The sequence below is a fragment of the Panthera onca genome, chromosome C1 (assembly GCF_046562875.1).
Source record: "Panthera onca isolate mPanOnc1 chromosome C1, mPanOnc1 haplotype 2, whole genome shotgun sequence".
In the NCBI taxonomy this organism is placed as follows: Eukaryota; Metazoa; Chordata; class Mammalia; order Carnivora; family Felidae; genus Panthera; species Panthera onca.
In genome coordinates, this window is record NC_138346.1 from 179,152,808 (window position 1) to 179,169,362 (window position 16,555).

The 16,555-nt window shown below is 39.7% G+C and overlaps 1 protein-coding gene across 1 annotated transcript in view; it reads right to left on the reverse strand.

Moving 5' to 3' along the window:
- The window catches only part of ZYG11B (zyg-11 family member B, cell cycle regulator), a 93,343-nt gene extending 83,987 nt beyond the window's left edge, over positions 1–9,356 (reverse strand). The window contains exon 1 of the mRNA XM_060622294.3: positions 9,123–9,356. Coding sequence (XP_060478277.1) covers positions 9,123–9,125 — 3 coding nt within the window. The 5' untranslated portion in view covers positions 9,126–9,356. The remainder of the gene's footprint in view (positions 1–9,122) is intronic.
- Between the last annotated feature and the right edge of the window lie 7,199 nt (positions 9,357–16,555).

Consider the following 16,555-nt stretch of genomic DNA (forward strand, 5'->3'; position numbering starts at 1 on the left):
TGTCAGAATTAAATAAATTCTAAGTGGAAGACACTTAGAACAGTGACTGATATATTAACTGCTCAGTAAATATTACCTATTATTATAGAAGATAAACTCAACAGAACTGTTTTATTCACTGCTGCATTCCCAGAGCCTAAAGTAATGCCTATTACAGTGGGCACTAAATGTTTATTGAGTGAACAAATGAACAATCAAGCACAAATTTATTGTTAGATGTACTTAAGATAATTTTAACTCCTAGATAAAAAGACTATATGCCCACAGAGAAATATTAAGTCCTAAGTCCAGGCCTGAAATTAAAGACGGAATGAAAGGCACACAAGTGTCATTTGAGTTCACAGGTATAAGAAAGTTCAGATACTGGACAATCTTTGACTCCTTATTTTAGTAGTACTCCATGGGAAATCTCTTCTTAGTTTATTGGTTTTGGGGTTTTTTGTTTGTTTGTTTGTTTTGTTTTTTTTGTATTTTCTACTACTGATTCAACCAAGTCAAACTTCTAGCAATAAACATCTAAGATAACCTTAGATATGATCTAAACCTTTTACCTTCTCCTTCCCCAAACACAATCATTTTATAAATGAAGAAGGAAGGTAATACCAAGGGCACAGATATATTGTGCCTAAGGGTACAGATTTATAGAACTATTTGGCATGGACTGTAGGGTCTTATTTTTCTAAATCCCTGGATGCCAAATGAAAACACAGGTAAGACAAGCTTCTTGTAAGTATCACTTCAAGGCCTGGCCAGTGTGGCAAACAACTATGTGCTAAAGGGCAAGGAGCTAGAGTTCTACTTAAAAAGATCAAGGCCTAGAAAAGTAAATAAATACCCTTCTCTTCCATTTTAACTCCTGTAATAAAACAGTCTAAGAAACAAAACAAAAATTCAGGTCAGTAATCACTGAACATATGAATAGATCCTAGGAATCGCTAATTCAAACAGATACTTCAGCGTTATTTTTCTCCTAACTACTAACATGAGTTTTGAAATATAATATGGTAAACAGAGAAGCCAGGTTAATAATGGAAAGAACATTGGCCTGCAGTCAGTTCTGGCTCTGCTACTTACTAGCTGTGTGATCTCAGGAAAATAAATTAACTTCTCAGTTTTATTACCTGTAAAATTGATGCTAAACTTCTATCTTGACTACTTCACAAAATGGTAATGAAGAATAAATGGGACGTATATGAAAATGCCTTTAAAATACTACAGTACTATTCAAATTTTAACATAATGGAATGAAGTGGTGTGAAAAGTTGGTAATATATTCATGGAGATTAAGAGCTCAAGTGCCCTGACCCCTTAGTACGATAGCTAACAGAATGTATCTACTATATAACAACTTACCTTTAACTGGCTAGAATCTTATCACATTTTTTAAGAGGTGGAAGGGATCACAGAGAAGATTTAACACAACTTTTCCATTTGAGAAATTTTTAAATGAAGGCATACACAGGTGAAATGATTTGCCAAAGGTTACAAGGTCTATGAAAAGGAAAAAAACCCTGACATTATATAACCAAGAACATTCAAGCTTAAAAAATGTCCTTAGAAAAGGAGAATATGACATTGAACAGGCATTAAGATGCTGGAGAGCTAAGAAAAATGTTTGTACAAGGGAGAACTAATGATAGGAAAAGAAAAACAAAAGATCTTTACACAGAGCTAACAAAATGTTTAAATAATTAACCACCCCTCTAGATTTACCAGTAACTGATTCTTTACTATCTGTGTTTAAATATGCTATTCTCTGGAAGGGCATCTCCACAAATTATAGACAAATAATTGGAAAGTATTTATACAAAAAGACATTGCTTGGCAATTCATCTCAAAATCATCTGGCTTCCTCCCCAAGTCTTCCTGTTGAACTCTTCTGGACAGAAACATTTATTCTAGGTCAAAAGCACCTCTTGGGGGCTAGTAAGAGAAAGTATCTGATCCAACATTTCTTGCCCATCAAACCTCTTTTTCCTCTCAGGGGACCTGTGCAGAGTATTCATCTTTCTTTCCTCTTCGTAACTCACATCTCAGTTAACATTACCTTAGGCAATTCTCTACAAAGTACACATACTCTTTTACTGAACAAATATTTATTTACTTACTATGTCTCAGGCATTATGCTAAATGCTTAAAACATGAAGTTGAAAAACACTACTGTCCTTGTCCTCAGAGAGCTCACAATCTGGAGAGGCAGCCACCCTCCTTAACAAACAATACAAAGTACAAGAGAGACACAAAGAAAGGAGTAACCCAAGGATGCCTCGAGGTAACTGAAGGCTTCACAAAGGAGATAGGTCTTAAGGAGACACTCAAAGACAAAAGGTCAAGAAAGAAGACAGCATCCTAGACAAAAGGAGCAGTGTAAACAAAACTCAGAAGCACAAAAAACACATAATGTGTACTCAGTATTACTGAGCCTGCAGACTTTTCTCATAAAATGATTAGATCATTAGATTAAAAGATAATAAGGGTCCTAGTATTATATGCAAAACACATTCATTTAACAACTATTTGCTGAACCCTACTATGTGCTAGACACTGCCAAGTACCCAGGATACAGATCTTCGTAGACCCATTGCTGTTCATATTATAGCTGCCACCTGAGCTCTACAGTACAATTTGTGCAGCCCTAGCAACACTATAGGACCACTATAAACTAGTGGGACCCAAACTGCAGACTCCTTAAGTATGGTAGAGTCCATAAATTCACATGCATACCACGTATGCTCTGTACACAATAAAATCTTGAAAATATCTACTATTTTCAATGTTGTTAAAATTAAGAGATGGGGCGCCTGGGTGGCTCAGTCGGTTAAGCGGCCGACTTCAGCTCAGGTCATGATCTCGCGGGCCGTGAGTTCGAGCCCCGCGTCGGGCTCTGTGCTGACGGCTCAGAGCCTGGAGCCTGTTTCAGATTCTGTGTCTCCCTCTCTCTGACCCTCCCCTGTTCATGCTCTGTCTCTCTCTGTCTCAAAAATAAACAAACGTTAAAAAAAAAAAAAAATTAAGAGCGAAGTATCACTTTAAAAGTTAAAAACAGAACTACCCAACGATCAATCCCACCACTGGGTACTTACCCAAAGAATACAAAAACACTAATTCAAAGGAATACAGGCACTCCTATGTTTATAGCAGCATTATTTACAACCCAACACATGGAAGTAGCCCAAGTGTCAAGTGTCCATCAATTGATGAACAGATAAAGACCGTGTGAGATATCTATATCTCCAGCCATAAAAAATAATGAAAAAGAATGAAACTTTGCCATAGAGCTCAAGAGTATAACACTAAGCAAAATAAGTCAGAAAAAGACAAATACCGAATGATTTCACTCATATGTGGAATTTAAGAAACAAAACCAAAAAGCAAAGGAAAAAAATGAGAGAGGGTCAAAGCAAGAAACAGACTTTTAATTTTAGGGAACAATTTGACGGTTACCAGAGGGGAGAGGGTTAAGGTTTGGGTTAAATAGGTGATGGAAATTAAGAAGTGCACCTGTGATGAGCACAGGGTGATTTACAGAACTGCTAAATTACCAAATTGTACAACTGCAAATAATATGACACTGTATGTTAACTAACTGGAATTAAAATAAAAACTTAAAAAACAAGAAATGTGGTAATAGTTATATTCAATTTGACTCTTCATTTATTGGAAATGTTTTATTTGTGGAAACAGGCTTGCAAGTAGCAGCTTAATACCATTCCTTTTATTTTGTCATTTAGAAATGAAACAGAACAGGGGCGCCTGGGTGGCGCAGTTGGTTAAGCATCCAGTCTTGATCCCGCCTCAGGTCATGATCTCACAGTCTGTGAGTTTGGGCCGCCATCATGCTCTGCGCCATCAGTGCAAACAGAGCCCACCTGAGATTCTGTCCCTCTCTCTGCCCTTCCCCCACTTGTGTGCAATCTCTCTCTCTCTCTCTCTCTCTCTCAAAATAAATAAATAAAGTTAAAAAAAATTCTTTTAAGTTGTTAGAAATAAAACAGAACAGCACAAAACCTTTTGATTTTTTAAGTACAAAAATGCAAGGATTCCAAATTTAAGGTTAAAAAGTCATTTTGTATCTATTTTGATGCCACAAACATAATTTCAATCTACACTGCAATATATTCATTTTAAAATATGACAAATAGTGCTTTATCTTAATTAACGTGTCATTTGTTAAATAGGAAAAGGCTGAAATTTGTTTTAATATGTTTTGTTCAATGTATTATTAAACTACATAAATAATTTAAAAATAAAGTATATTTTACTTAAAATTACTTTTTTTTTAATCTTCTATTTATTTAAATAATCTCTACACCCAACATGGGGCTCGAACTCATGAGATCAAGAGTCACATGTTCCACATGCTCTGCCAACTAAGACAGCCGGGCACCCCAAAATTTCTCCTTTCTTTTTTTTTTTTTTTTTTTTTTTAATTTATTTTTGGGACAGAGAGAGACAGAGCATGAACGGGGGAGGGGCAGAGAGAGAGGGAGACACAGAATCGGAAACAGGCTCCAGGCTCCGAGCCATCAGCTCAGAGCCTGACGCGGGGCTCGAACTCACAGACCGCGAGATCGTGACCTGGATGAAGTCGGACGCTTAACCGACTGCGCCACCCAGGCGCCCCTCTCCTTTCTTATACCACACAAAATCCATTAAAAAAATTAAATAAGGTTGGGAAGTACTGATTCTCTTTCGGTGACCTAATATATGACCTTTGGAAGACATACTCTACATAAATAAAGTCTTTGGTTGAGTAAATTTACTCTGTTTTAATATTCTCATAAATCCTTAACGGCAACATATATAAAAACTGAGGCCCAGTAAGCAAAATTGCAAAGCTGTTAGTGAGTCTGTGCTTCTACAACTCCACAGTAATGCCTCTATGGAAAAGTCACGTAGCCAAAAAGTGTATGCCAGATCTTCACACTTTACTTCCTTATATTCTCCTTCCTCCAATTTAAATCACCACCACAATAAGCCTAGAGTGAAAGTTCATACACTTACATTTCACCTAGACTACTGCAATAGCTCCCCCCCCCCCCATCATGTTTCATACTGATTTAGAGTGATAACCTTCAAAATCTCTTAATTATGATACTCCTTCACACAAGAAAACCTTTCAAGGCACTCTGGGTCTTTATAGTGAGGCTAAAACTCCTGAGCTTATGACTCAAGGTCCTCCATGATCTGACCCTAGGCTCACCTAGTCTCATCTCCTGCACCCTCAATAGTAAAGCCATATATTTTCCAGAATACATCATGCCTGCTTCTGTCCTAGTTTTTAAGCTCAAGCCGGTCCCTTTGCCAAGAATGGCCTTCCTTCCCAAACTCCTACCCAACAAAATCCCACTTGTTAAAACCCCCGATTCAAACATTCCTTTCTCAACAATGCCTCTCTGATTTTATGATCATCCCCAAAGTCATTCATTCATTTAAAAAATATTTATTGAGCTCTTAAAATGCACCAGGCACTATGTGAGTGTTAAAGATACAACTGTGAGCCAAACAAAACATGGTCTCTACCTTCACAGAGCTAGTACTTTTCTCATTGGGTTGCTATGATGATTAAATGAGATAAAATATATAAAGTACTTAACACATTTTCAATAAATATTAGCCTAACTAGACTATCTAAAATAGTTGCCACACACTCATATACCTTTGACCCTTAAACAGTATGGGTCTGAACTCTGTGGGTCTGCTTATACACAGATTTTTTACAGTACGATACTATAAGTGTATTTTCTCTTCCTGGGGTGTCTGGATGGTTCAGTCCATTAAGCATCTGACTCTTGGTTTTGGCTCAGGTCATGATCTCATGGTTCATGAGTCTGAGCCCCACATCAGGTTCTGCACCGTCTCTCTCTCTTTCTCTCTCTCTGCCCCTCCCCTGTTCACTCTCGTCTCTCTCAAAAATAAGTAAACTTAGGAAAAATGTATTTTCTCTTCCTTATGATTATCTTAGTAACATTGTTTCTCTCTCTTACTTTATTATAAGAATACAGTATAAAATACATACAACATACAAAATATATATTAATTGACTATGTTATCAGTAAGGCTTCCAGTCAACAATAGGCTATTATTAGTAGTTAAGTTTCTGGGGATCAAAAATTATATTGGGATTTTTGACTGCACAGGGGTCGATGCCCCCAAGGGTAATGTTCAAGGGTCAACTATACAATGTCATTTTATATTTTACCCTGATTTATTACTTTGTAGCATTTATGACTAGTTCTCATTATAATTACAATTGATATGTATTCTATGAAAGAGGGTTGGTTACACAATGGAGGGGTTGTGACTTAGGATTTTTCTTTGAGGAGTTAGTGGGGCAGATGAGGTTTCCCTGAGTTCCTTGAGCTGAGGACTACAGGATATGCAGAGTTAAGGAGGCAAGAGAGAGTACCACCACAGGTCATTTACTGTGCTATTCCTTCTATGTGGTTTTCCACAATACAACTCCTATAACTTAATCCTTTGGTTTCCTTCCTGAAAGTAAAATCCTCTGAGAAGCCAGCCCTGACTACCCCCTACCATGATCCCACAACTTTTCTTAGCACTCTTCACATTTAAAATTACTCTTTTTGCTTGATGTCTATATTGTCCACACACACAATATACAAAAAGGTAGGGTCCATATGTGTTCTGTTATTTGTAATACCCCAGTGCCAACACAGTCAATGGCACTCAAAAAAAATTAGGAAAAAAAGAACTACACCTTAAACCAGAGGTTCTCAAAGTGTTGGTCACAAAACGGAAACATCAGCATGACATGAGTACTTGTTAGAAATGTAAACTATCAGGCCCGATTCCAATCTGATAAATCAAACTCAGGAAGTGGTGGCACAGCCTTCCAGCTGATTTTGATTTATGGTAAAATCTGAAAACCCTTGTCTTAGACAACTATTCAAAACACAACAGTGAAAAATTTGAAAAATCTAAAATACAAAGCTTTATAATGTTTAACTCTATTTACTCACTGCCTACTACATATATTGCACAAGAAAATAGAGTAGCCTCTAAAGACAATTCTTAGCTCATAAGCTATTATTTTGCATTCTCTTCACTTTTTCCAGACATACACCCTTCCCCTGTATGTATGTGTTTAAACAAGTAAAGAAAATCAAGTTAGTTACAGGCAAAGTTGAAATTACTGTCATTCTAATATACCGTTCCAGTTACATTTCCTACTATACATCCTCATTTCCCCATCTCTCCATGCTAAACAAAGATGATCCTGCTACCTACAATATACTCTCATTACTTTCTACTCACATTCACAACAAAGCATTCTGTGCCTTCCCCAAATTATCATAATCACATTCATCTTTCAGGCCCAGCTCAAATGACACTTCTGGATCCTAAACACCCAAAAAGAGTTTAAATCTTCTCCCTCTGTTCTCATAAATTCATTTTCAGTGGGAGGGCCAACACTTCGAAAAACCTAGAAATTTGGTGTGTTAGGCAGGACAGCTCTTTGGTGTGTTATTCTAAAGTGATCATCCCATCTTACTAAATTTATTTTTTGAACCAAAAATAAAATTCTCAAACTCACTCTTTCTATGTAGTCCCTAGTTGCCTCAAATTTCAGTTTAAAATCATACTTGTCAGATAGGAAAACGAGGCCACAAAGTGAATCATTCAACCATGTATGTGGCCTGGGGGCTGGGAATAACAGGAATAAGTAAGGCACATTGCTGCCTAGAAAAACCCACATTTCAGGGGGAGAAACAGGTTAACACACAAAGATAGTGTGATGGGTTTTATATGTGAAGGGTTGTTGTAGAGGTAGACAAAGAATAACGTAAAAATGTAGTCAGGGGAAGTTACCAGATTAAATGATTTTATAATAAACCACTTTCCTAAAACGAATGGAGGAAAAACAAAAATTGACTAACCTCCTAGGAGAACATGACTATCAGGAATGTCTTATTCCTCCCAGGGACCAAAATTTAGATTGCTATATATGATAGGGCAATGTGTTCATTAAATGTACTGCAAACCATGTGTAACCCAACTCAATGAAAAACCAACTGAAGCCTCAACTTATTTTGAAACAGGAAGGAGAAAATGTGCAAATATCAGGGTCTCCCAACTAAAGACAGAAAGAGCAAAACAAACGATGGTATCAGAAGGTATCAAAGAGATTGTCACAATCTGCCAACCTGATTTTCAGTCTTCTGATGCCCTGGTCTCTGCCTCCAAACAAACACAAACCATTTGCTCTGAGCAACAGTCAAGCCTGTAAATAAATATTTTTAAACTTCCCGAACTGTACCTCCACACTAAAAGACACACAAGATAAAAATACATTTCAAAACATGTTTAATTATTTGTCAAAAGGCTGGATATCTCAAAAGGTCATAGTACAGATGCCAGCCCTCACCCCATGCTTCACTCCAAAACACACTATCACCCAGGTTTTGCAATAACATTAGGCAATAAGGCGTCCAGGCTCTCCCCAATACTTCCCATCTCCTCCTTTCCCTTTACAAAAAAGAAAAGGAAGAAGAAAGCCTATGAATCTACCAGCCCCACTGTTCCTGGGAAGCAATCGCCCTCGAATTGTTTCTGCATAGACCCCTGAAGCCTTAGAAGGAAATGGGGACAGCTGTGAGAGCGGGGGAGAGAGGACATCCGATTAAGGGGGAGAGGAAATGTGGCTGGTAGAGGACGAAGGGGAGAAAGGATACGAAGAGGAGGGGGCAGTAGAGATAAAATGATGAAAGGGAGTAAGAAGCAAGAGCCAAGAGCAGGAGCGAAAACAGGGAGGAAAAAGAGAGTAGAGATCCCAAAACAGAGAAAAAGGCAAAATGGTAAGAGAAAAGGAAGGTCGGGTTAAAGGACGAGGAGGGGGCGGCAAAGGGGACAGAGAAAGCTGTCACTGGAGGTGATGAAAAAGGGTGTCACCGGGAAGGAGAGCGCTGGGTGATGGGGGGGTATGTCACCCCAGCAGGTGGCCGGGGAACAGGGGGAAGGAGAAGCGAGGCGCCGAGGGGGTAGTAACAAGGGAGCGAAGTAAAGGCAGGGGGCAGAGGGGACATCAGAGCTAGGGAGGGGCAGGCCGCGGGGGCTAGGGTGGCTTGCGGCTGCAGCTTAGGCAGGCCTCGCTCCCTCACCATGGCTGCGCCGGCCTGGTCCTCGGGCGTGCAGCCTCTGTCCTGGGTTCGGCGGCGGGCTGGGCCTGAGCCCGCCCCCAGGCTGAGCCGGCGCGGAGGCTCCAGGAGGCTCCGGGGAGCGGCGGCTCCGGGCTTGGCCCAGGCCTCGGCCTCTTTCCCTCAGAAGCTGGAAGTGCAGCAGCCGCAGCCGCAGCCGCAGCCCGATCCGGAGCATAGACTCCGCCCCCGCATGGCCCGCCCCCATGGCGAGCCTGAGCTTGGCCCCGCCTCCGCTCTCACTGCGCAGACTCAGCGGAGGAGTCCCGACTGCGCGCCTGACCTCTGGGTTCTCCCCGTGTTAAGTCCTTAAAGGAGCCTCAAATCCTAGCCTTTTAAAAAATAAGAGTTTTAAATATTACGTCATAACAGGAAATTAGAGCACTAACTCGTTTCTGTAACCTATAGACCCTGCGTTTCTGGTTCATTGTCATTTACTACCATTGTCATAATTATGGGTGATCTGTGCCCTCGTAGGTAATTCTTGCAATGCCTTCACCTCTCAGGCTCTTCTCCACTAGAGATCACCCTTGCCTCAGTCTCTCATTTCCATGCTCTTACCTTAGATCTTATCATATCCAATCATTGTAACGCCTCTATAATCTCAATTTTAATTATCTGGCTCTCCCATCACAAATCCCTTCATTTCTAGCTCTCTTCCTCTAATACCCCACTCCAAAACTGCTTCAACTCGTTCTCCAAGACTCAAAATCCACTGATCCTACTATCTTTTCATCCTTCCTTACATGGCCCTTCTGTCCTCACTTTCCCTCCTTGAAAGTTCTTGAGTTTAGATTTTGTTGTCCATCATGAAAATCATTCCAGGGCAGCTGGGTGGCTCAGTCAGTTGAGTCTCCTACTCTTGATTTTGGCTCAGGTCATGATCTCACTGTTCCTGAGATTGAGCCCTATATTGGGCTCTGAGCTGACAGCACCAGTTGGCTTGGGATTCTCTCTCTCTCTCCCTCTCTCTCTGTGTTCCTCCCCTGTTCATGCTTGCATGCACACGCGTGCTGTCTTTCTCTCTCTCTCTCTCTCTCAATAAACAAACAAACAAAAGCCTAGGTATTAGCCTTCATTTCTTCAATCCTTTCCTTGTACTCACCTGATGAAATCTAATCCTGAACCTGCAGCAAAACCAGGGAGAGTGGAAAAAAATCCAGAATCATACTGACTTGGCTCTCTTTAAATTTGATAATCATTATCCTCAAATAGGCCCTTAATGTTTAGCTATACTACTGCATTTCTCCAATTCCACACACTGTCCCAGCCTACTAGATGACTATTTCACATCTCTTTTTAAACATTCCTTCCTTGGGGCGCCTGGGTGGCTCAGTCGGTTAAGCGGCTGACTTCGGCTCAGGTCATGATCTCACGGTCCGTGAGTTCAAGCCCTGTGTCAGGCTCTGTGCTGACAGCTGTCTCTCCCTGTCTCAAAAATAAATAAAAACGTTAAAAAAAAAAAAAAAGGTTTAAATGTTCCTTCCTCCTCCTCACTTAACTGATGATTTTGCTACCAATTCACTGAGAAAAAGAAGAAGAAAGAAAAGAAAAAAGAAAAGAAAAGAAAAAGAGAACATCTACAAGTTCCCCACCAGTCACCATGACTTCTAGTCAACCTCTGACTGCTCTGCCTGTAACTCTGCTTCTACATTCTGCCTTCCTTTCCTTAGTAGGCATGAACCGTTCGACTTTTAACTGAGGTCAAACCCTCCTTAGTTCTTCTCAAACTACCTATGCTGGAAGACTTTTTTTTTGGAGGGGGGTGGGGGACAGCGCCTGGGCAGCTCAGTCAGTTAATCATCTGACTTCCGCTCCAGTCATCAACTCAGGGCTAGTGAGTTCAAGCCCTGTGTAGGGCTCTGTGCAGACAACTCAGAGCCTGGAGCCTGCATTGGATTCTGTGTCTCCCTCTATCTCTGTTCCTCCTCCACTCACACTGTCTCTTTCTCTCTCTCTCTCTCAAAAATAAATAAAGATTTTTAAATATTTAAAAAATAAAATAAAGGACTTTTTTTTTCCAATCTCAAACCTAATTTTAGCAAAATGCAATAAAGACTAATTACTAGAACAAATTAAATTTAAAAGCAGACATACAAAATAAGCCCAGATAATTTTTTTTTACCATCTTCACCATTATTAAGTGTACAGTTCAATGGCACTAAGTACATTCACATCGTTGTGCTACCACCAACCACCAGCTCCAGAACTATTTTCATCTTGCAAAACTGAAATTCTGTACCCATTAAACAATAACCCCTTATTCTCTCCTCCTCTACCCAACTGACAACCACCATTCTACTTTCTGTCTCTATGAATTTGACAATGCTAGGTCAGACTTTTCATTATTAGATCCTACAGTCTAAATTTTTTCTATCAACTTGCAATAAAGGTTTCTAAATATTTACTCTCAGTTTCTACCATAAACTGGTAACAAGCTGTTCACAGTCCATCTCTAATCCACAGATCACACTTTGAGCAGCATAATGCCAAGTCCCACATGTTTTCATTTCCTCAAAGACATCTGTCCAGAAATTCTTCCTCTCTTCTATATCATTGTTATTTGTCTTTTCCATTGACATACCCACATGGATTTATCTCTTCCATCTCAAAAAACAAAAGTAAAAACAAAAACACGTCTCTTGACCCAGCTTGACCGTGCAGCTCTCAGCCTGATTCTCCAGCCTGCCCCATTTCTCTACCCTTATTTACAGCAAAATGTCTCATAAAGGTGGCCTGTACTGTACTCCTTGATGTCTTGACTTCATTTTTCCCATTTTCTGTGGGACCCTGTCCTCTACCACTCCACTGAAATGCTTGTATCAAGGCCACCAGTGAGATCATTTATTAACAGTCAATTCTTACAGTTACTTGACCTGCCATGTGCACTAAACATTTCTTTCTCCTTGGCTACCATGGCGTTCCACTCCCCTGGTTCTTCTTCTATCTCACTGGTGCTCCTGGTTTCTCCATATTTCTCTGACCTCTAAACACTGCCCCAGTCAACACTTTGACCTTTTATCCTTTCCATTTATACTTGCTCCTTGGATCTTATCCCATCACATTACTTTAAATATGATCTATGCAGAGTTAAGCCCCCAAATTACACCTCCATTCCGGACCTCTGTTCTGAATTTCATATTTATATGTCCAACTACCAACCATACACCTCTCCTTGTAAGTCTAACTGATTCCTATTATTTGTAGTAGCCACCCAATAGACTTTCCCTAGAGTCCTACTGGCCATGAATAAACCAACAAATAACAAAGAGAATAAGACTACCAATATTAGCTTTGGCCAATCATGAGTTAGTCTCTATGTCTGATCTGGGAGTCACCTTAGTGACTTACCTTAGTCACCTTACCTGAGGACCTGGTGGTAGAGGAGGAAAATCACCATTAAAAAAAATTAGGGTTCTGCCATCAAGAAAGAATGGAGCCACAGTTGATCTGTAATCAATGACACAGAATAGAAAATCCAAAATGTATCCAAACATGCATTGGAATTTATATGATAAAGTTAATTTTTAGGTCACTAAAAAAAGGTAGTATTGTTTTTGGTGTTAGAATAACTGCATAGCCATCTAGAAAAATTTAACTTGGATCTACACCTCACACTATTTATCAAGATAAATTTCATACATCAAAGATTTAAATGTAAAAAAAAATGAAACTAAAAAGTATTTGATGGAACCATGGGAGAAATTTTTATAATCTCAAAGTGAGTAAGGGCTTTTGAAATACAGAAGAGAGGCCTGCATGACTCAGTTGGTTAAGCATCTGACCTTTTGGTTAAGCATCTGACCTTTGATCTCAGCTCAGATCTTGATCTCAGGATCGTGAGTTCAAGCCCTGTGTTGGGCTCCATGTTGGGTGTGGAGCCTACTTAAAAAGAAATACAGGGGAAAAAAATATATAGGGGTGCCTGGGTGGCTCAGTCAGTTCAGCTCAGGTCATGATCTCATGATTCATGAGTTGGAGCCCCACATCAGGCTCACTGCTATCAGCACAGAGCCCACTTCAGATCCTCTGTCCACCCCCGTCCCCCGCCTCTCCCCTACTCGCGCTGTCTCTCTCAAAACTGAATAAACATTAAAAAAATTACAAAACAAACTTGGATGCTATAAAAGATTGATAAATTTAACTATGCAGAAATAAAAAAAAAAATGTTTGTAGGGCAAAAACTACCTTAAGAAGAGTGAGATAACAAATGACTATAAGCATGTTTGCATTTCATATCATAGGAAATTGATAATTTTCATATTTATATACACAGTGGAAATCATTAAGAACAAAAATCCAAAGGGAAACAATGTGCAAAAAACATAAACTGATAGTTAATAGAAAAAGAAATATAGGGACACCTGGGTGGCTCAGCCGGTTAGTTAAGCGTCTGACTTGGCTCAGGTCATGATCTCATGGCTCATGAGTTTGAGCACTGTGCTGACAGCTCAGAGCCTGGAGCCTGCTTCCAATTCTGTGTCTCCCTCTCTCTATGTCCTTTCCTCACTTGTGCTCTGTCTCTCTCTCTCTCTCTCAAAAATAAATAAACTTAAATAAAACTTTATATAAATACGTATATATATGAAGAACATAGAAATGGCTCTTTAATGATCATTCTTACTTTTAATAAGAGAAATGTGAATTGAAATTTGCTTGAAATGCTATTTTTCATCTATCAGATTGATTAAGATCTACAAGACTGGTAAGACACTATAAGACCCTATAAGACACTATAGACACTATAAGACACTATAAGACAGTATAAGACACTGGTAAGACACAAGACTGGTAAGACACAGAATGGCAGGGGCAATTTGACATGTACTCTTCTATTTTGTTGCTGGGAGTGTAAGTTGGAACAATTTCTATGGAAGACAAGTTGAGGTGTTGTTTTTTTTTTTTAATGTTTATTTATTTTTGAGAGAGACACAAAGTGAGGTGGGGGAGAGGGGCAGAGAGAGAGAGAGGGAGACACAGAATCCAAAGGAGGCTCCAGGCTCTGAGCTGTCAGCACGGAGCCCGACGCGGGGCTCGAACCCACAAACCATGAGATCATGACCTGAGCCGAAGTCTGACCCTTAACCGACTGAGCTCAGCCAAGTGCCCCTTGAGGGTTATATTTATCAAATTTTTAAAATAATTTTTAAAAAGTTATTTATTTATTTATTTAATTTATTTATTTTTGAGAGTGACAGAGCGCAAGTGGGAGAGGCGCAGAGAGAGGAGAGAGAGAAAAAGAATCCCAAGCAGGCTCCACACTGCCAGCGCAGAACCTGATGCAGGCCTCGAACCCACAAACCATGAGATTGTGACCTGAGCTGAAACCAAGAGTCAGACGCTTAACCAGCTGAGCCACCCAGGCACCCCTATCAAATTTTTTAAATGCACATTCCCTTTTACTCAGAAATTCCATTTCTAACAAGCTTTCTTTATAATAACAAAAGATGGCAAAAAACCTAAATGTTTATTAATAAACAGCTTATCAATAAACTGGCAAAAAACAGTGTATTCCTACAATACATATTCTGCTGCCACAAAAAAGAATAAGCAAGTTCTTTAGTGGTATGGAATGATCTTCAAGATCTATTGTTAAATGAGGAGCATCTGATGGCTCAGTTGGTTGAGTGTCCAGTTCTTGATTTCAGCTTAGGTCATGTTCCTGGGGTTGTGGGATCGAGCCCAACTCTGGCTCCATGCTGAGCATGGGGTGCCTGTTTGAGATTCTCTCTCTCTCTCTCTCTCTCTCTCTCTCTTTCTCTCTCTCCTTCTGCCCCTCTCCCCCACTCTCTCTCTCTCTCCAAAATTAAAAAAAAAAGTTGGGGGGGTGCCTGGGTGGCTCAGTTGGTTAAGCATTCAACTTCAGCTCAGGTCATGATTTCAGGGTTCGTGAGTTTGAATCCTGCATCAGGCTCTGTGCTGACAGCTCAGAGCTGGAGCCTGCTTCAGATTTTGTGTCTCCCTCTCTCTCTGCTCCTCCCCAACTTATGCTCTGTCTCTCAAAAATGAGTAAACATTTTTAAAAAAAAAATTAAAAAGAGGGGGGCTCCTGGGTGGTTTAGTCAGTTGAGCAACCAGCTCTTGATTACAGGTCAGGTCATGATCTCACAGTTTGTGAGATCAAGCCCCTTGTTGGGCTCTGTACTAAAAGTGCAGAGCCTGCTTAGGATTCTATCTCTCTCCCTCTGTCTCTGCCCCTCCCCTTCTCATGCTCTCTCTCTCTCTCAAAATAAATAAATAAACGTGAAAATTTTTTCAAAAAAGATCTATTCTTAAGTGAAAAAGCAAAGTCCTAAACAATGTGTATTGCATACAAACATTCCTGTAAGAAGTGATGGTAGTAATATATATATATAATATATATAAATATATATATATAATATATATTATATATATTATATATATAATAATATATATATATTAATATATATACATTGCTTACATATGCAAAAATTATCCCTGGAAGAATTTAAAAGAAACTAATATCATCAATTGATTGCTGCTAGGAAGGACAACTGGATAGCAGGAGGGAGACTTTTCATAATATAGTCTTTTGTACCTTTTGATTAAAAAAAAAGTTTATTTATTTTGAGAGAAAGAGAAAGAGCAAGTGTGAGGGGGAGAGGGGCAGAGAGAGACAGAGAGTAGGAGAGAGAGAGAATCCCAAGTAGGCCCCACACTGTCAGCAGAGAGCCTGATTTGAGGCTGGATCTCACAAACCATGAGATCATGAACTGAGCTGAAATCAAGAGTCGTATGCTTAACCGACTGAGCTACCCAGGCACCCCTGTGCCTTTTGATTTTTTAGTCATGAGGATGTATTATCTGTTCTAAAAGTAAATAAGATTTTAAAGATAATTTTTAAAAATATATTCAAAAGATAATCATTGGGAGGCACTTATTTATTTTACAAGTAAAATAATTTTCTACGATGAGGAATGACTTTATTGATGTTGCTAATTTTAAGAGATTCTGACAGGCTTTTATTCTTGTTGAGTAAATTAGAACTAGATCAGTAGTGGGGCACCTGGGTGGCTGAGTCAGTTAAGGATCCAACTTCAGCTCAGATCATGATATCACTGTTGGTGGGTTCGAGCCCCATGTTGGGCTCTGTGCTGACAACTCAGAGCCTAGAGCCTGCTTCAGATTCTGTGTCTCCTCTCTCTCTGCCCCTCTCCTGCTTGTGCTCTGTTTCTGTCTCTCAAAAATAAACAAACATTGAAAAAAAAAAATTTTTTTAAATTTTTTTTTTCCAACGTTCTTTATTTATTTTTGGGACAGAGAGAGACAGAGCATGAACGGGGGAGGGGCAGAGAGAGAGGGAGACACAGAATCGGAAACAGGCTCCAGGCTCCGAGCCATCAGCCCAGAGCCTGACGCGGGGCTCGAACTCACGG